Below are 21,245 nucleotides of genomic sequence, written 5' to 3' on the forward strand. Positions count from 1 at the left end.
TGCACGACTCAGTGACTGTGTCAGCATGCAGAGGATGAGGAATGAGGAGTGATCAGAGGGGAGTGTGATTGCAAATGCGACCACTCCTCTATGGAGGCTAGAGGCAGATTAGGGTGGCCCAGAGACCCTGGCGATCAGCAGCAATCCCGGAGTATGAATCCCAGCAACCCCACCACAAAGATGACCCCACAACACACCCAGAGGGCACCAGAGGCAGGGTCCAGCCAGAACCCCCCGCCAGGCACCAGCCATCTGGGGCAGCCAGAGTGAAGGGCCCAAGATCCCAAGAGAGGGGGCCACCCCTGGGCACCAGAGCCAAGAACCCCCACTCAGCCCGCCCCAGAACAGCCCAGCCACCCGGCCCAGAGCCGATGCCCACAGATCCAGGCCCCACAAGTGGCCACAGCTTCTCCACCATGAGGCAACCCCAACCACAGACCCCCCCACAGTCCCAATAGGGCTGGACACAGAGCCATCCCCACAGAGGAACACCCCAAATCCCCCCAACGGAAAACCACCAAGGATCAGCCCCCCCCCCCACCAACCAACCAACCCCCAAAAGCATCAAGGTCACAATCCTCCACCTACACTAAGTGATGGAGCTAATCACAGGGGACCAGAGGGAGTGAAATTCAGCTAACTGATTCTTTGAGGAGGCAGACGTCTCAATACTGATGTGGTCTAGTAAGAGATTCCTAAACTGCTGATTATACAGATTATTTTAGGTTTTCCAGTTCACAAGGATAGTTTTCCCTCCGATGCATAAGACCATGAGGATCATGTGTGCAAAGTTAATTATGTTAATGTCACCCAAGTCACAGTTTTTGGTTTGCAGGAATATTACATGTAAACCATGTTGACAGGTTTGTTTTTGTTTTTTTATACAGTCTACAACTGTACCTGAGTCTGTATTTATTCCATATTCATCTCACTCACTCGTCATAATTACCCCTTTCTACCTAAAATCACAATGTTCCCCCACTGATACCCTATTCTCTATGATCTATCCACGAATTAGTTGCATCTGACTTGATCTATTTAAATCCTTTATAAGCCCTGCCAAGGCTCATTAACAGGAAAAAGCAGAAAGAGGCAACAGGAACAAACTTAGCTTACGTCAATCACAAAGATTCCTGACATATAAGGAAACTCAAATCTCTGTGGATCACCTTCACCATCCTACCCGGGCATCATTATGCACAAACACATCCCCCACTCTCTGAAAGTTCCAGCTTCCTTCAGTTGATCTCATTCTATCTAAATTCTGCAGACACCCTGTTGTCTTCTATCTCTACGGTTGCCCTGGAAAAACATGGAAATTCCGCTTTGCATCAAAGCAGGAATTTAAAAGGGTAATGTGTGAGGTTTTTTTTTTTTTCTTCTTCTTCTTCTTTTTAAATGATTCCCCCCCTCAAAGAGAGGCCAGTGATGATGGCGTTTTTGTCTTTTTTTTGTTTTGTTTTGTTGTTTTTTTCCCCCTATGGTAGCTCTAAGCTATAGATGGAGCTGAAAAAAATAACACTTGAGGAAAAAAACGTGTCGCTATTTATCTAACTGTATCTAAAGAAAGAAAATGTCTGAGGCTGATACATATTTTGCAAGAAAAACCTCACCAGGGAGGCAGCCTTCAACATATTGACATAAAAAAAAAGAATAACCTTATGCAGCATCTACAGGGCTCCAGTTTATTGTTGCTTTGGTAGACCTACATTTTGTAGGTGACGATGTCTTTTGCATCACAATAATATATTTCTTCACCCATTTAAGTTGTAGTTTGCTAAGGAGGCGATTTTTCGATTTAGCCTAGATTTCGTTAATAAGCTTCTCTCAACTGGCTATATTATAATCAGCATATCATGTGCGGTGTTGTGCGAAGACCTCATTCTTTTTGATGAACAAAATGCATCACATGTAAGGTACGAAAACTGGGCTAACCAATTTTTCCAAAATCACATGTTTTGGCTGTCTTATTTTCAGCTGGCTCTAAATAATTCTTCCTCCACTTCACGACCAGGGTAACTACTTGCAGAGACAGATTGGATTGTTAACAGTTACCTCCATGGATGGTACCAGAGTTCCCCATTTCTGTTTTAAACTTTCAGTCCTTTGTTGCATTTTTTATTATGTTTTGGGGCTTTCAAAACTAGCATCTGGAATATGTGTCACAGCACTTTTCTCATCAAACCAGTGGCTACAATGTGTTTTCATTTTACCAGCTGCTATCATGTGTAGCTCTGAGAAAAAACATATGAGTTGCAGTTTCAAGAGCCAGACACAGTGAGAGATGAAGACCCACCCCCTTGTTTGCTTAAGGTTGGCTCTGACAATGATGTTTACAGATGTAGATTTAATATAAAAAAAAAAAAAAAAGAAAGCACACACACACCAAACTGGTCACACTCCAGGTCCTGATCTCTTAGATCACGGTTAAGGCGATCCTCAGGACAACAAGTTGTTGAGTCGAGGAGTTTAACTAGTTGTGTTGGTGCAGGGAAACATCTAAAACCTGCTGGACTGCAGCTCTCCAAGACCAAAGTTTTCCATTTTTGTTCTAAATTTTCAAGAAAACCAGTTACATGCATGCTTTCCTGCATTTTTATTATGTTTTTAATTGTTTAGATTAATACAAATAAGTATTCATTAAAATCTGCTTGTAGATTATTCAATATCCAAGGTACATAATTTAAAAAATAACATTAATAAGGTTCAGTTTACCACAGAGGTATCAAAACTGAACAATTTCAGCTAACATTGATGAATGGAAATAGAAGCTTCACCACATGGAAACAAAACAAATGAATAAAGTAATCAAATATTAACAAAACTGTATTATATCAGGCCCAAATCCTCAGACAGACTGATCAAAAAACTTGTAGCATTGTTCTATACACTCTTAGTTTAGTGACTGAGTCATAAATCTCATTACTAGTAACTGTGTGTCATAAGTTTAGTTACGGATTCAGATATCAGCCCCTTTTAATCATTTGAGTTTAAGATCTGTCCCTATTTTTAGGCCTCTGCACAATAATTGCTTACCCATGGTGCAATGTGTCTATATCTGTGACAAGTTTAGTTACTTTTGGAGTCATAATAAAAGGAAGACGTGTGAGATTTATTAAGGTTTTCATCTATCAGTACATGTGTTTCTGGTAAAGAATAAAACAAGAAGACACATGGCATAAATGGAAAAAGTTTTCAAGATTAATGTGAATATTCATTTAGAACAGGAGTTCTCAATTCAAGTTTTCAATGTTTCCCTGCTCCAACACACCTGACTCAGATTAACGGGCCATTGTGCAGAACTTATCAGGCTATTGGATCCATTCAATTTAAGTCAGGTGTGTTGGAGCAGGAACACATTGAAAACCTGCAGGTACTGCAGCCTTCATAGTACCAAACGGAGTAACCCTGCTTTAGATTAATGCAGCCATAGCTCTAAACCTCTATCAAATCATAGTACAAAGTGTGAACTCTGATATAATGAAGCAGAACAAAATTAAGGAGTTTTTAGAAGAGACGGGTCATGGTAGGTCTCCAAACTTTTCATTTTGACACAGTTTAGCCATCTGCTCACAATGTCCCACAATTGGTGGACATTATGTTTTAGAAAGTGAAAATGTTTGAGTCACATTATTGCAGGATTCTGCAGCACGGTCTCAATCCCAGCTTGTCACATCCTTACATTTGGTCAGCACATGAGGTAAACCTTCACCATCACTTTCTGATGCACAGAGAACCATCAGAGAAACATAGTTTTGAAGCTTGTGCCTGTATTTAACACTGCACTTTGCTCTGCATTACAAGTCTGCAGTGGTTAGTTTATGTAAGATTCGTGTCACAAGACACTGTGGAACATGAAATTTACTCATTACTAGGAAAATCCAAAGAGGATTTTATTTGTTTGAGATAGAAGATAAATCCCTTATGTGTTGAATTTTATCATTATCATGTCATTATATCAGAAAGAAAGTTGAAGGATATATTGATTGCAGGTAAAAAATAAATGTCATGGAAGAAAAGTTTCCACAGCTGGGATTTAATTTCTATAATATTGAATATATAAATAAATGGTTTAGTTGATGAATAGGAAATGAGTTGTTTGCCTGTATAATCCAACTTAGTATCTAAAATTGACTGTTGCAATAAATAAATAATTTTTTTAAAATAAAAAATAGGACAAATTCTAAACATTTCAGTAAGTGTGTCAGTTTTTCTTTTTTTTCTTTTTTTTTTTAATGGTGTCAGCCTGATTGCAACTTTTTAAGCTCTGGTTAAATTTTGTATCTTAGTAAGAGATTCTACTGAGCTTTTCATTTTTTAATTTTATTGTTTTCTTTAAAGCACATCTTTTTTTTTGCACTGGCTTAGATGCGTTGCTGCTAAAGGGATTTCTGATTATTTTTCTGCATTTTTAACATCTGTTTTAGTGAGTAGCCGTTCCTTGAGGAAAATTGCTTACTTGCTGGTGCAGCTAATTGAGCTTTTAGAAGCATAAGCAATGCTTTGGAATAAGACCCCCAAATCCAGATGATGGCTTTGATAAACCCAACACCTCAGTGTGTTTATGGAGATTTCAGTCAAGTTTCTCTTTCTCAGCTACATCTCCAATTATCCAATTGATTTTTTTTTTTCTTCTTAAAAACACTGTATGGCAACGATAATGGTCAAAAAAATAAAGGGAACACTAATGATCTGAATTAATTAAATATTCTCATTAAACACTTTGGTCTTTACATGTGCTGACAACAAAATCACACAAAAATTATCAATAGAAATCAAATTTATTAACCCATGGAGGTCTGGATTTGGAGTCACTCAAAATTAAAGTGGAAAAACACACTACAGGCTGATCCAACTTTGATGTAATGTCCTTAAAACAAGTCAAAATGAGGCTCAGTAGTGTGTGTGGCCTCCACATGCCTGCATGACCTCCCTACAATGCCTGGGCATGAGGTGGCAGATGGTTACCTGAGGAATCTCCTCCCAGACCTGGACTAAAGCATCCGCCAACTCCTGGACAGTCTGTGGTGCAACGTGACGTTGGTGGATAGAGCGAGACACGATGTCCCAGATGTGCTCAATTGGATTCAGGTCTGGGGAACAGGCGGGCCAGTACATAGCATCAATGCCCCTGTCTTGCAGGAACTACTGACACACTCCAGCCACATGAGGTCTAGCATTATAAGGAGGAACCCAGGGCCAACCGCACCAGCATATGGTCTCACAAGGGGTTTGAGGATCTCATCTCAGTACTTAATGGCAGTCAGGCTACCTCTGGAGAGCACATGGAGGGCTGTGCGGCCCCCCAAAGAAATGCCACCCCACACCATTACTGACTCACTGCCAAACTGGTCATGCTGGAGGATGTTGGAGGCAGCAGAACATTCTCCACAGCGTCTCCAGACTCTGTCAGGTCTGTCACATGTGCTCAGTGTGAACCTGCTTTCATCTGTGAAGAACACAAGGCGCCGGTGGTGAAGTTGCCAATCTTGGTGTTCTCTGGCCAATGCCAAACATCCTGCACAGTGTTGGGCTGTAAGCACAACCCCCACCTGTGGACGTCGGGCCCTCATACCACCCTCATGGAGTCTGTTTCTGACCGTTTGAGCAGACACATGCACATTTGTGGCCTGCTGGAGGTCATGTTGCAGGGCTCTGGCAGTGCTCATTCTGTTCCTCCTTGCACAAAGGCGGAGGTAGCGTCCTGCTGCTGGGTTGTTGCCCTCCTACGGCCTCCTCCTCGTCTCCTGATGTACTGGCCTGTCTCCTGGTAGTGCCTCCATGCTCTGGACACTACGCTGACAGACAGCAAACCTCCTTGCCACAGCTCGCATTGATGTGCCATCCTGGATAAGCTCCACTACCTGAGCCACTTGTGTGGGTTGTAGACTCCATTTCACGCTACCACTAGAGTGAAAGCACCACCAGCATTCAAAAGTGACCAAAACATCAGCCAGAAAGCAGGAACTGAGAAGTGGTCTGTGGTCACCACCTGCAGAATCACTCCTTTATTGGGGGTGTCTTACTAATTGCCTATAATTTCGACCTCTTGTCTGTTCCACTTGCAAAACAACATGTGAATTTGATTGTCAATCAGTGTTGATTCCTAAGTGGACAGTTTGATTTCACAGAAGTGTGATTGACTTGAAGTTACATTGTGTTGTTTAAGTGTTCCCTTTATTGTTTTGAGCAGTATAGTTTCCCTTTGGGGGTTAATAAAGTTTTATTAAATTTGACTTAGTTCAGATGAAAGAGCAGAATTAATAGAGTCAGAGGGAGCATCAGTATCAGTCAGAAATGTGCATGTTTAGGATATTTTAGACAGTATTGACCTTAGCATGGTCCTCACTGTGAGTGGGTGCATGAGAACACGTGTGCCGGTCAAGCAAAATCAAGGCGTCAGTTTTGTCACCAAAAAGAATGCAAGATATTTACAGTAAGAGTCTTGTTGAGTATTGTTTTCAATTTTAATTTATTGATTTTTTTTTTTTTAATCTTTACATTGAGGACATTAAAGGTGCTTTTCAGGTCACATCATTTCATCTTTTGATAACTTTTTAATATGCAATATCAAGGATTCTTCAAAGGACTTAGATCTTAGTTCTCTACATTTTTAAGGATGCCTGTGTGCATTGATTGTTTGTCCTCATAAAGTCATTATTATAATGTGTAACATCAAAGAACAGAAAAGTATAAATAGCAAGAAAACAGCCAAGTCACTTCCCCACAGTTGACTTTGGAGCATTGCTGTGATGTTTGTCCACTTTAGGACTGTTTGAATATACATAAGCAAGGACAGTTACATAATCTGAGAAGGATGAAAAACAACAACATACTATCTTTACCAGGTTATACCATCAGGCAAAAATGTTTCATGACCACTAACTGATGTCAATATTTCACAAAAAGCTACACCAAGTACCGAAGTGTTATTTGAAAAGTTTATAGAACCACCTTTAGCAACAATCTGCAGTTAAAATTCTGCACAAGGTTGCTCTGACAGGATGTAGCCTACACAGCATGTCACATAAGCATGACCAAAATACTCTCTAGAAATAATTAAGGAGCTTTCTGTCCCACACAGGACTCAGAAAAGACATGAACTTATGTGTCCTGATGAGTCACAACTGCCTCCTCCATCAAATCCCCTCAGCCTCAGTGTCTCATAATAAACACTCCTTTGGTGAAAGTTTTCCCAAAATCCCACAAAATTATATTAATATTTGGTTATTTTTGTGTTTTGAAAAAAGGAAACAAACACAAATAGTTTAATGTGGTGCCTTCCTTTAAAAAAGTGCCTTAGAATAATAACTGGTGCAAGAGGTTAGCATGAGAACACAAAGAGAAGGATACAGGTTGTATTCATGCAATCCAGTTAAACAGTTTCACTGGACTAGTGGGGTAAAGAGAAACTTTTTGAGACATATTCAGTGGATAAAATCTCAGGAGAATTTTGCCTTTTTGTGTGATTTCATTCTGATTGCTCCCACAAGACTTCAAGTCAACATGCTGGCACTCTCTTGTCTCCCCAGACCCTCTAATTTCTACTCTTTCCTACAGACTATCCCACTTTCTGCTACTGCAGTCAGTCTGAAAGAACACCATTTCTTGTTTCCCATTTTCCCCGACACACATAAAGTCCTCTGAGCCATTAGTCTTCACCCCACATGCTTCTCTCCTCGTCGCCTCTTCGCCTTTCTTGTCACTCAAATCCTTGATCACCAGTCTCCATCCCAACCCTGTCCTTTTTCTCCTTGGATAGTTGGCTGCCAGTGATCCCTTCACTTTCTCCTTTCACCACTCCTGCTGAGCCTGTCCACTCATTTTATACCTCCCTTTCCCTTATCATCTTTTCCTCTCCTCCCCTGATATATTCTCTCCCATATCTCTCCAGGCCACTTTCTCAATGGTAGCTACTGCTCTTTTGAAGAGGGTGAGTGCAGCTGGCAGTCAGTAGCAGGCCGTGGTCTCTCCTGGAGAAGATTCCAGTCACCAGCCAAGGCAACCAGGCAGAACTGCCCTTCATCAGGTAGCTTGTGTGAGATAATGACCACTGTTAAGATCAAATGGTGAGAAAACTCCTTTGCAGGCTCTCTTCAGTGTGGTAGAGGCCTCATTAAAATGGACTTCAAAGGGGAAGATTTTATATGAAAGCCACACTGAGGTATTCTAAGCTTGAAGTAACATAAAATTAACCTTGAGTATTTGAAGCTTGACCAAAATTGCTGATGTGCGAGACACCGAATGGTGGTTTGGTCAGAGATCAGCACACTTCTATAATCAGAATCAAGCTTGGTTTAAGTCCTACTCTCATTGTGAGTGCAGCAACACAATCATGGTGATACTACAGGTTTGCTGAAGCTCATTTCCTCTCAGCTATCTACAGAAGTTTCAGGAGCAGAGGGAGGGAACAATAGCAACAGGATTGTAATTTTATGCTGTTCGGTGATCATTGTTTTTATTGTGGCTGTGACACCAACTTCACAATATTAACTGTGTTTATAGTTTTGAGTCCATAATAACTGACACTGGTTCTCTCTATCTGTGTGTGTGTGTGTGTGTGTGTGTGTGTGTGTGTGTGTGTGTGTGTGTGTGTGTGTGTGTGTGTGTGTGTGTGTTTGCAAAGGCACTACGTTCACTGTGGAAGGAGGCCAGTCTAAAAGTCAACGAGGCTCAGCATTGTTGAGGAGTCCTCTCTTCCCACCTCCTCTCAGAAACTCCCCCTGCACGGTGAGTCTTTGCATCCTGGTTATTGCTGCATTTGTTTTTACACGCTAGCAGTTTGCAGTAAAACAAGTTACTAGTTATCCACCCAAAGAAGGAATGACATGTTTTCTAAACATTAAGTGTTCAGTTTCACACAAAAGTACATTATTAGCAGAAGACTGCAAGATTTTTGCAACCAAAGTCTTTGAGTTTAACAGGTTCAGTCACCTTAAGCTAATGCTAATGTTGGTGCTAATGGTAATGCAAGTACTATAAAGATTAATTTATGCTCCCCATACATAGCTACATCCTTGTCAAACATCATGTCCCACATAATCTCTTACATCCACATTACATTGGCTTGGTTACTAGGCAACAAAAACAGATTAATAAAATGTACCAGTATGACTATTCAGAGCTGAGTGAGAATATACAGAAAAGCTGAAAATGGTCTCTTCTTCCAACAATCAGGAAACTATTTGAAAGCATACACAACTATAATTAGCCCAAACTAATATGTAAATAAATTATAATTACAAAGTCAAGGATTACTGAATAAAATTTGTGATACATCTTTAACATTTGGCAACAAAAAATAAAAACAGTGTAGTTCTGGTTCCCCTTTTAAATGTCTATAAATTAAAGTCTTCTTTGTTTCAACATGTTGTTGTAAAGGTATAAAATTACACTTTGTGGTAAAAGTGATACCTAATACTTATACGTCCTGTCAGAAAAAATAACTTGATCATTTATTTTTTATTTCTGTTTTAAAAAATAACACAAAATTTGATTATTAAGATCACAGAGGAAGTCCAGATAAGGTGTGTTCTTGATTTTTTCTTGTTTTGTTTGTTTTGGGTTTTTTTTTTTTTTTTTTATTTATGCTGTTGTACCTCAAGGTAAGATTTAAATATTGCACAGCATACTGACCTTTAACGTTTTCTTTGTACATTTATTATGGAGGCAAAGAGGAAGCTGGAGGTGATGGAGGTAAAAGCAGAGGAGGTGGAAGTGAGAAGCTGATGCAAAGGTTAGGGGTTCAGAAAACAAGATAATGAGAAGATTCAGGTGGTGAATTTATCCTTGCTTTAATATCTAATTATGTCTATATATATACATATATATATATATATATATATATATATATATATATATATATATATATATATATATATGAAGAGAGAGAGAGAGAGAGAGAGAAGCCTCATGGCAAACAACCAATGATCAGCCATGATTCCAGAATCACACTCTAAATCTGTCTCTTTACCGTCTAGTTTGAATATAATTTATGCTCGTCAAGCCAAACTAAACCATCTGTTCTTGAACAACTATGCCATGTATATCAGATTTAGGAATTAGCAACAGACATTGCTCACTTTCATGTCCTGCTCAGTGTACACTGTGCAGTGCCTTCGATCGTGATGTTGAAGTGGTGACCATGTGGTCTCGCGGTTTATGTTAAGGACTGAAGCCTTCTATCAACAGGCGCAAAGCAAACACTAAAATGAATATAGTGAGCAGGCTTAAACCAGCATCTGTTCCACTTAAACAGTGAAATAAGAATTATGCTCTTGGCACTGGAAATGTTGTAGAGGGACATGGTCACAAGCTTGAAAATTCATGCTCCTTTTTGCTGTTTAAATCCTGTGTGTTGTTTAATTTTAAGTTGTTTTAGATCTTACATTCCCCTCCTGGAAATAGCCTCACTATATTGATTTGCGCTGAAGTATGCTTGAGCAGCACAGTTTAAAGAAAAAAATCCTAAATATAATCCTGATTGAATTCTATTAATCTTAAATAATTAGAACTGAACAGATGGCTGTGACTGATTAATCTCAGTGCAGTTTTAGGTGCATCCCTCCCTTGACTCATGACACATTTGGCTGGTTTACTTAAACTCTAAAGTACTCAAAGGGAGGTGAAGTTGCTGGGATGTTTAATAAACTGAATAACTTTGTCTTTTTCAGAAATCATCAATTCAACTTCCTGGAAGCCCGTACTGCATAGTAAATATTGATTTGACAGCACTATTGATTTGAAATCTTGTTTTCTACAGGTGCGGTTCTGGCTTTGCTCTGGAGGCCTGCAGAAGGGCTCGCTGTCTCTGTGGCTCATGGAGAACAGCACCGGCCCTGATGAGAAGCGCAGACTGTGGCATTCGGCCGGTGAGCCCAAATTTGACAGAGGATGGAAGATCATCACTCTTCCCCTTTATGGACTGGCGGACTGGTAAGTCACCTTTTTCCCACATGACAGGCAGGTCTGATTTTGTTAAAGTAGGTTGTTTAGACTGATGCATTTACAGGAATACGAGGTGTCCACGCAGCAAATAAATCCTTGTAGAGAAGTTTATATATATATATAGATAGATAGATAGATAGATAGATAGATAGATAGATAGATAGATAGATAGATAGATAGATAGATATAGATATATATATATCCAATGGAAGAAGCAGACCAAAATGAAAATGTTTGGTCATAATGCAAACACATGTCATGTGTCGTTAACGTCATTTTAAGAACTGGTAAAGACTAGATGATTTTTAAACTTACACAGCTTACAATTAAGAACGTGTATTCACTCCTTTTCACTTGGCTAAAATAGTTTTCATAAATTAAGATTTTATTTAATTTTTTGGGGAAACATTTCCTCTCAACTTCACAGAATTAATGAATCCCATAGGGGGCCTAAACAGTGGACTTTCCATGTGTACAATTGAAGAAGAGACCCACTTCTCTCTTTTTTTCCTTTTTTATTCTCTTGTCTGTGACCAAGTGAAGAAAATCAATACACAAAACTCGATCCTCTCTCCTTGCCTTCCAATTAGCTTCAGCCCTGATTTCCCCTCCAAGAAAAAAGAAATTAAACCAAAATCAAATAAAGAGAGAAAAAAGAGAAAACTCAGAAAAGGCATTTCATCTTTGTTTGCCTGACTGGGGGTTTCTTTGCTATTCAAGCTTGGATAATCCTACTCCCCTGAGAGTGATTAAATTTTGATTCCTGGGTTATGTAGTCAGCTTTGCTGTGTTTTTAATTAGAATGTCATGTACACAACCACTAGGTGAACCTCCCAGACAATAGCCTTTGTAGAGCTAAAATTAAATCAGAAATACAGCCTGAAGTGCAGGAAAATGTCAGGAAATAGGATGGTACTGAATGTAGGCTGTAATCATGTCATCTTAACACAATTAAGGTAAACAAACAAGTGAAATAATAACTATACCAAACAATCTTACACTGGATTGACGGGGGAATGCATCTTACTTAAAAAAAACACTTAGATCTGGAACATTTGAAACATTTCTTTTTAAATGCTTTTCAAATACATTCAAATTACATTTATCATACATTATGGGTTCATACCTTTACTTTAACAGTATTAACATCCTAAGTTGAGGAGGGGTTAGATATTACATTTCTCTATTTCTGTAATTGGGCAAATCAACACAACATTAACTACTTTAACGCCTAATGTGTCATATTTGATCCATACAAATTCTCAGACCTATTGCATCAGCATGTGGTAAAAACTTTGCTAAAAACCCTGTTGTATAAAATCTGATACTGGTATTCTGCCCCCTTGTGGATAGCTTTATACTACCACAACATCACAGTAATATACTGTATATATTTACAAGGATTTTTTTTTTAATTAATGTTCATTTATTAAAGTTTTTCAAAGCAATAAACACAATATCAAATTGCCAAAAAAAAGACTTTAAATAACAAAAACCAGAATTTTTCTGTTTGGTTATTGTAGGGTTAGACATTAACGGATTAAATATATCTTAATAATTTGTCAAGTGTGTATTTTAATTGTATCTGTTTGAACTGAAAGTCGATCGGGTTGAGATCAGATAATTGATTCTGTGTAGTTTTATGTATTCTTAAATAATCTTAACTATGTAAAACATCCCAAATGGAATTAAAAGAAAATGATATTATATGTTGCACTTTTTTATTGGCGCTTTGAAAAGTTTGTTAAATAGCCATTTGCAAAATACTGAAGCCAAGAGTGGCCATGCAGTTATTTATTTCTGGTGCTGTTATCTCAAGATCATCAATTCATTTTCTAGTGTTTTATATATATATATATATATATATATATATATATATATATATATATATTCCTTTATTATCTCAAGAAAGCTCGATTTAATGAGCAATGATAATGATTTTAAAATTTTGTCAGTTATGGCCACTTTCAGCTTCTGTACCATAATCATAGGAGGCCACTCTGAAAAGCTATTCTATCAAAGATAATGCATTAGGGTTAAGTTGGTTTTGTTGTATGTTTTGGGTATTTTTTGTTTCATATGTGATTCATATCTTTTGTTGTGTGTGTGTGTGTGTGTCTGAACAGCACAAAAATCCAATTTAATAAATAATGTGATGTGATATTAAATCATATGCATAGCGAGTCTGTTTCGAAGTAGCCTCAGTCTGAACAGTCATGCTGCATCGCATCTGACTTTTACATCATTAAAGTGAAACAAACATCACAATTCTTTGCCAGAGGAGGCAGGGCATGGCAGGATCAAATACAAGGAATGGATGAAACAATATTATATCATAAGTTTGTCAGCTCCCATTGCAGAGCAGCTTTAAAATTATTACACAAGCTGACACATGTAGCATCCATATTTACTTCATTAAATGACATGTCTTCTTCTGTGCACAAGGGTACTTCAGGGTCATAGACTGTTCACTCTGGAGTCTGATGGTGGTTGTATTTAAATTATAATATGAACAACCACATGAAAATAAACAGATCTCAGCAAAAAAAAATTGTAATTGATCATTAATTGGCTCCACTCTTCTAGAGTCATTCTGCACTGTGATTTAACCTCTTCCTCTAATGTGAATGCATATAAACTTGACAGTTTAGGATGTTAGTGTATACTGTGCACCATCTTTTTATATTTAGCTGAAAACTATTTTGTTGTTGCAGTCTGACATGTTAGACAAGTCATTTACTTTCCTGTAGAAAAGTTAGATGAGACAACTGAAACCACTCCTGGCTAAACGTAACTGCCACAAAACGACTAAAAGGAAATACCTGGTTTGACTAAACACCAAAGCATCCGCCTTTCTAAAGCTCATAGATTATTATGTCTTGATGGTTGTCTTCAGGTGAGCCAGCCCTACAAATATACAAGCACATAACCCCATAATAATGTGTTTTTTATCTTGAAATCTGCATGTAACTCACTTAGTCAGTCAGTTTTTAACAGTACAGTCAGTTCTCTTAAAGAACAATAAATTCTTCCTTACATCATTCCATCCATATGCTATCAAATCACTCACAGATTGTGTAGTTATTAAAACAGCTCTGTTCTTCCTCAGGTTCTGGCTCCAGTTCAGCATAGAAGATGGACCTGGACCCGGTTCAGCCATCTCTCTAGACAACATCTCTTTCAGCATGGACTGCTTCTTGGCTTGTGAGTATGAAAATGTTTTTTCTTTAGATTACTCTTGTTTATAAGACCTCAGCAGGATGGAAGGAGTTTTCTTGCTTGCTTGATTAACTAATCAACAATTTGACCATCACAGCTGCTCTATTTGTTTTTTAGTAGTAGTATATTGTGATATTTTGTGCCGCTCATTTCATTCTCAGTCAGGGCAATTTAATGAAAACTTTACAGACACTGCAGCACTGTTAAGAATGATCTTTGTTAAATAACAAGGCTTTAGCTTTACATAGATTAACTTTGAAACCCTTTATGGAAATGAAATCTAATTATATTCCTTTAAAAGTCCATCTTTGAGAGTCTTTTATGGTGTGTAAAATGTCAGAACTGTTACTGGCTGATTGATAACGGTTTATGTTCCAGTGTTTTACTGTTGGCTCATAAAGGTCAAGCTTCATGTCACCTTTCTAGATATTTTTGTGTTATAACTGAAATGGTTTATCGGTGTAAAAAACAAGAGTGAGATGACAAGCATGTAAGAAAGAGAATGAAAGGTTAGGAGTTCAGTGCCTCCCCCCATCTCTGCCTATCTGAGGGAGCTTGTTTGAACTGTGACAGGAATAGTAATGACTGAGCATCTCTTGGCACAAGTATAGCTCTAACTAAGAAAACTGTGTAAAAATATTTAGCTGCAATGTGAGAGCTACCCTCACTTTATTACCTTATTTTTTGACACTATCATTTGATGCTTGTAAGTTAATTATAACACTGATTCTACAAAGTGTTTAGCCAAAGGTGAGCGGGTTTTGTTTGAGTGTTGTGTCAAAAACAATTCAATTAGAGATGGTTTGTTGGAAATTGTTTAGTTGCTATCACATCTATTGAAGCACATTATCTAGATTCCAATTTTCAAAGTGGTGCAAATAATCTATTTTGTGTCACCTTCAGATGATGTTTGCGATTAATGAGGGCAGATACAATCTCACCACAGTTAATCAGCTGAATGTGATGTAAGAAATTGCTATAACGCAGGCTTACTGGACTGGGGATGTTTTATTTTTTTTTTACATTTTACATTTATTTTTTTTTACATTTTTTACATTTTTCTGCAAATTTGTGTTTTATGTGCTCTGCAGCTGCATCACTTATAAGGTGGTGGAAAGTTCTCCATCTATACCTGTTGTCTGTCACCCACAGCCACATTAGACACAATCACTTTTCTCACCTATCAATCCGAGCTGTCAGTGGAGGATGACAAAGCTTTAAAAGACACAATTTCCAAGAGCTATCACCCTGGCTGATTAGCATGATGGAGCTCACAATGGAGCTAAGCTTTGTAATGAGTTTTGGTGGGAGAACCTACCTGGAACACATTACGCAGAGGATCAACCATCCATGGCCTTTTCCCTTCTCTTCTCCAGGCTGTTGCGTAATATATATCTTGGCACGCCTGTGTGCTTCTTGATGCATCTGTTGCCCTTCAAGTGTTGGACCTGGCTGTCAGTTTTAGCATTTTATTTTCATCCGGCATCATTAAATTAGTTTATTGGGTTAGACAGCCCAGGAAGTTTATCCTTCTCTCCCTCTCCGGTGTGTGTGTTGACTCTATTTTCAGACAGGATGAGCTACATTACCAGCAGCACCAGCTACATCCGTAGAAATTCCCAAACATCAGTGTTTCCTTCTCATTATAGCCAGTCATTGACTTCGACTGCTACTTGTTGTTATTGTGGCTCTTTCTGCAACAACTGATTTAAAATAATTAGTTTTTCTGTCTGAAAACTGTATAAATACATGTTAAAGTTTAATTTTAATCAAAAACAACTCTTTTTTTTTACTTTTATATGCTTTTGTCTGAGTTGGCTGTTGTGTGTGTTAGTAATCATTAATTGTCCCTGTAGAAATAATAGTAAAGAAATATGAAAAAAATGTCATCAACTTCAATTAGGGCAGGCATATTTTACAAGTCCCCTACGTCTTTCACAGTGAAGACATATGGGACTATTTGAAGCACTCTGTTCATACACTGAGCCTCATTTACAAAACAGACATAGCATTAATTACGTAATTAATTACAAGTATAGCCTAACTTAAAGAGTAGTATTTAATTTAATTAAAATTATTTATTTGAATTAATTTAATTCAGTTTAGTTAAATGGCACCAATGTCACCAAACTGAGGAAATTAAACAGGTTCAGATCTGGTTGAATCCAATTTCATTCTAATTCCTTATGATTAAACTCCAGTTCATTTTTGTTCAATGCTGTTCAAGACAGTGTTTATAAGATACCACTTTTTCTAATCTTTTGTGTGGCAGTGGCAGAATATCTTGAACGTTTTTTCCCTCACAGTCCATATCTTTGCAGCATCAAAACATACTTTGATGAAAAACCTAGTCATCCTCCTGTAGCCACAAACTGGGACAAGGACAGTGGTCCAATTAAATAGCCAGGTTCAACTATAACCATGAAGATTTTGAGTTGCTAGACTTCACTTACTTATGCTCATAGAAAAGTGTTGTTGTTTTTATTCCCCATATTACTTCCCTGTTCAATAGTAAATTTTGATAAGTTAAAATATAAACTCAGCATTGTCTCTTATAGCTACAGCTTTTTGGATATAGAAACAGAATCCAGAAATCCGAAGTAGCTTTGCAGTAATTATTCATCTGAGTGAGTACATTTCATAACATGAACTCTGCTGAGTTGAAACTATTTAGATCTATTGAAGACTCAAGATATTTTGAGATAGTGGCCAGGTGGTAACAAGGTGTCTGGCCTCTAGTAGGTTTCAGGTAGCTTACAGTGCAATGCTAATGAACACTGACAGCCACGCCTGGCTGTTGACCTGCCCTGTGGATCAGGCTGCTCTGTGCTGGACCTGAACAAGTCCTTGTCCTTGCTGCAGCAGCATACCAATATTGCTTACACCTGCTCAGTCTGTTCCATAGCTCTGCAGCAGCATGTTACTATGCTCAGAATATCAATGGAGTCAGTTTTCTTAGCAACTTTGCCAAATTTACAAGATGTTGCTGAACTTCTTGTGGTCACGTAACACATGTTTGAGGTCTTGGTTACAAAGAGGTCTTGTGTGGAGCATTTTCCAACCCAAACAATCATGATGGCCACTTGTATGCTGTATTTGATCCATCAAATCTGCACATAAAAGCTCCGAAGCAGCAGAGTCTTAGACAATCATATTTATTTGTGGATTACAGAGCTATGGAATGAGCTATTGATTTTCTTGCTGGTAGATTTTAGGAAAGCAATGCTGAGGTTTTCAAAGCTAAAAGACAAAATTACACCCCAAGACATTTTCAGCAGAGACCACCAGCCAGGGCGATCCAATTTGTTTCAGAGCTGCATATAAACCAAACTGAGGATTTTTGTATCGAACTGAATTTTAATGATCAATATTACCCAGAGCAACAGGTGAAGTCTCAGCTCATTCATTGATTAAGTTAAATTCATTTGCTGTAATTCAAAGTGAGCCAGTTTCCTTTGACCAAAAAGAATACTGCCACACAGCAGCTTTCTAAACCTCTCAGCTGTTGAGGGAGTCCCCCGCCATATTGCCATAAATGGTGAGATTTCAGCCCGAGGTAACAGGGGAGCCCGGATGGAGGAGCGGGAGTCTTGTTGTGTTAAAATGATTACAGAGATAAAGATGAAAAGTGCTGTTTTTGCCCCCTGATACCTCCATAATGATGGCAGGGAAAGTAGGTCTGATTTGTTCTCAACAAGGAGGCAAATGACACATTTTGGGCAACTCATGGGCTCCTCACAATTAGGGAACCTGCAGATTTCTGCTTGATATTGAGCTTGTGCAGGGTTTTTCCAGCACCTTGAAAACAAGTACCTGCTCATCGCTACAGATGAAGATAAAAATATTTACTCCAGGAGTATTTGTGGATTAAAAGATAAAATAAAATAAAGGAAGTAAAAGAGCAAAACCCTTATGTGTCTTTAAATCTTTCTTTCCTGCTGTTTGCCATCCGGGGCAGCCCTGTAGGGAATATCACACAGGTGCAGTGCAAACAAACTGCATGCTGTTAAGCTGCTGTGTCAGACAACTGGAAAGCTTCTTGTTTCTGTATGAATTGCAGATTATCCTCTAAATCGCCTTCTCTAGATGCAGAATGAAAATAAGTCTTAATATATGGGCCAAATGAATATAAAGTATCATTTACAGTTTATTGTTTGCAAGCTTTGACTATCTAGCTAAATTGGTCTTTACTCATTGATAGACTGAGGCATTTTGATGATCTGAGCTGCTAGAAGAGACAATCTGCATGTATATTATTCTAAATCTGACTAGTATTTGGGAAGTAATAGGAACTGTGCAGAAGTCATGAGCCAACATTCATTTTTTAAATTTGCCTTTGAGGACCCAGACTTTCTCTACTTTTTTTTTTTACTTTGAAATGGCCTTAGGTAGTAGTTATTTAGCTTTCTGAAGGTCTTTCAAAGTTTTTTCCTGTCTACTCCTTGTATCTAACCATTTTCAGAGGAATGTGTTTGTTAGCCACTGAGAGTTTCCAACCTTAAAACTCTGCTTTTGACTCATGTAATTTACTCACTGGTATATATCATGCTACTTTTTGAAGCCACCATAGATGAGACTGCATTACACTTCACGGCACTGCGTCACACACGAGCAACTGGAGAATAACACACTGGTCATTTTGCTTACGATGGCTGATACAGCAAAGAAACACAACAGGACATTATCAGAGAAAGTGAGGGGAAAAAAGAGAGAAAGTCAGACTGACTTTTACTCGATTGGAGAGAGGGCAGAGAAGAGACAGATGCTGAATTAGGCTTCATCACAGGATGTAGCAGTGGGAAAATCTACACTAGTTTAGTAGTGCAACTTTAATACTGATGAATCATTCAAGCATAAAAATGCTTCTAACTGAACCAGAGCTATCGACACATAACAGACAGCAAACAAACAGTTTAGTTAGGATCTTTTGGCACATTGCTACTAGCAGCCTGTCACGAATCATTTGTCCCTGTGCATTGAAGTTTCATCCATGAAAAACACCAAATATGGCACAGTTTGAAAGAAAATAGTAGTAGTAGTAATAGTTTGCTGTCATACAGTCATACAACAGCAGCATCATCAGTTCCATCAATCTCATTTCTAACATTTCTACAAATAATCTCAGCTTTGACAATATCCTATTCTTTTAGTGCAACCAGCCAGTGTCATGTAGCAGCAGAGCCACGGAGGACATAAAAAAACTGATGTGTTGGAAAGAGCTGTTTAAATAGAGATGTTCTCTCGCTGGAAACACAGCATCACTGAACCATTTACGGCAACTACTGAACATTTTTCTTGGCACCAAACAGAGAGTAGCACATTAGGATGAGAATAAAAAAAAAAAAAGGTCAAATGTACAAACTGTATAAAAAGACATTTATATGAAAACATCCTAGACCACATGTAAAAAAATCAGACTGCTTGAAATGACAAAGTTTTACTAACTATTTAATATTTGACCCATTGTTCACCTGCATTTGTATTTATATAAAAACAATTTTAGAAGAGAAATCAAACCTTTCCCTCTGTAAGATTTTACCTTTCAGAATCAGAAACAGAAGCCACATTATGTTGAAACCTTGTTCTCAGCTTTGAGACATTTAATAGCTCATAATGTAACGACTAATGGCATGTAACGATAAAAGCTGCTCATCAGCACCGACTGAAAGATTTTCATTTATGCCAAATGTTGTATTGCTCACACTACCCGGCATGCTTCTCTTAAGATCCAAGTGGGTTTACACTGCATGACTGATCTACGGCCACAAGATTGTTTACCAAACTTAACTAATCTGGTTTGATTTGTTAGAAAGTTCCTGCTGCCATGCATCAAGTTTCTCTCTTCTGGGGGCCACTGAACAGAACGCTCTGTCTCCTTTTGTTTTCAGCTTGGTATGGGGCACCCTCAGCAGGCCCAGGTCACAGGACCTCAGGGACCTACCAGGGAGATATGGGTGCAGAAGCCGTCTTATATAACCTGGTCCCAGTCCATGGAGAGTAAAAGAAATAAATGCGAAGCCAGTGCAGTTGCATCAAGATTGGAGCCGTATTTTAAAAAAAGATTTTTTCAAAAGTCTGGCAACAGGTGATACTTTACAGAAATCCTCAACCACAGCACTGATGGCAAATTTTGCTCTAAACCTTTCTTCTAATGCATAAAAAAACATATTATAGACATATTAACAGGGTAATAAACCTGATTTCTCTCATAAAAACAACCTTTTTATGATATGTTGTAGTAACCACATTCCAGCTAGTTTAAAAAAGGGGGAAAAACACATATTCGCTATTTTTCTACCAGTTATGATCCCAGTTGGGCCACAATAGGTGGTCAAAACTCTGTATTGTCCTCAATGATGATCATTAGAATTTCATATCTTGTGTATACAGTCCCAAAAGATATTGTAAGACCACTGTTACACATTGATTTTTATCATCCCAGTTACTATATACTGGAGAGGTATGTTCCTTTGGTATGTTCCTTTTAACAGCATTGATTTTTCCCTACAATCTCAGCAAAGCCTGACCAGATGTGGCCAATGTCTTTTATACAACCGACTGTAGTTCACAACCCCTACCCAAGAAGAAAAAAAGGGTTTTATCTGTGCTCTGAGTTGGCCAAGCAACCAGTGTTTATCCACCTACACAGATAACTAAAGATTTAAGTCAGATTTATTCTTGTAGCAGTAGGTAAAATAAGTCCTACCCATCTAAGAGAGTTTCCTTATCTTGGCCTCTTTCAGCCAATCAGCCAGTATTTTGCCTGTAAGACTTAATTCTGGGTTAGAATTTGAGGCAGATGAGATCAAGGTGCCACAGAGCTCGTGATCTCAGTCCTGGGAATGCAGTGTGGCTGGAGACTTGGCAGATTGCTGCAAACCAGCCAGACTGAATGTGCTAACTCATCTACAGCATGATGGAGACAGGGTGAGATGTAGTGAAGCTGGGTGTTATATATTTCACTCCTATTGTATGACCAGTGGTGGTACAAATGAAAGAATGACCCCTGCTGGTGGTTCCACATTTTCTGCATCGGTGTGGGGTCTGCAGTCTCTCTGCTTTGTTCACTTCTTCAGCAT

The 21,245-nt window shown here is 38.4% G+C and overlaps 1 protein-coding gene across 3 annotated transcripts in view; it reads left to right on the forward strand.

Moving 5' to 3' along the window:
* The window catches only part of alk (ALK receptor tyrosine kinase), a 478,089-nt gene that overhangs the window by 405,445 nt on the left and 51,399 nt on the right, over positions 1–21,245 (forward strand). For all 3 annotated transcript variants that reach the window (XM_041971293.1, XM_041971294.1, XM_041971295.1), the window contains 4 exons: positions 7,895–8,029; positions 8,627–8,730; positions 10,763–10,935; positions 14,057–14,151. In XM_041971293.1, coding sequence (XP_041827227.1) covers positions 7,895–8,029; positions 8,627–8,730; positions 10,763–10,935; positions 14,057–14,151 — 507 coding nt within the window. The remainder of the gene's footprint in view (positions 1–7,894; positions 8,030–8,626; positions 8,731–10,762; positions 10,936–14,056; positions 14,152–21,245) is intronic.

The sequence above is a fragment of the Melanotaenia boesemani genome, chromosome 20 (assembly GCF_017639745.1).
Source record: "Melanotaenia boesemani isolate fMelBoe1 chromosome 20, fMelBoe1.pri, whole genome shotgun sequence".
Classification (NCBI taxonomy): Eukaryota; Metazoa; Chordata; class Actinopteri; order Atheriniformes; family Melanotaeniidae; genus Melanotaenia; species Melanotaenia boesemani.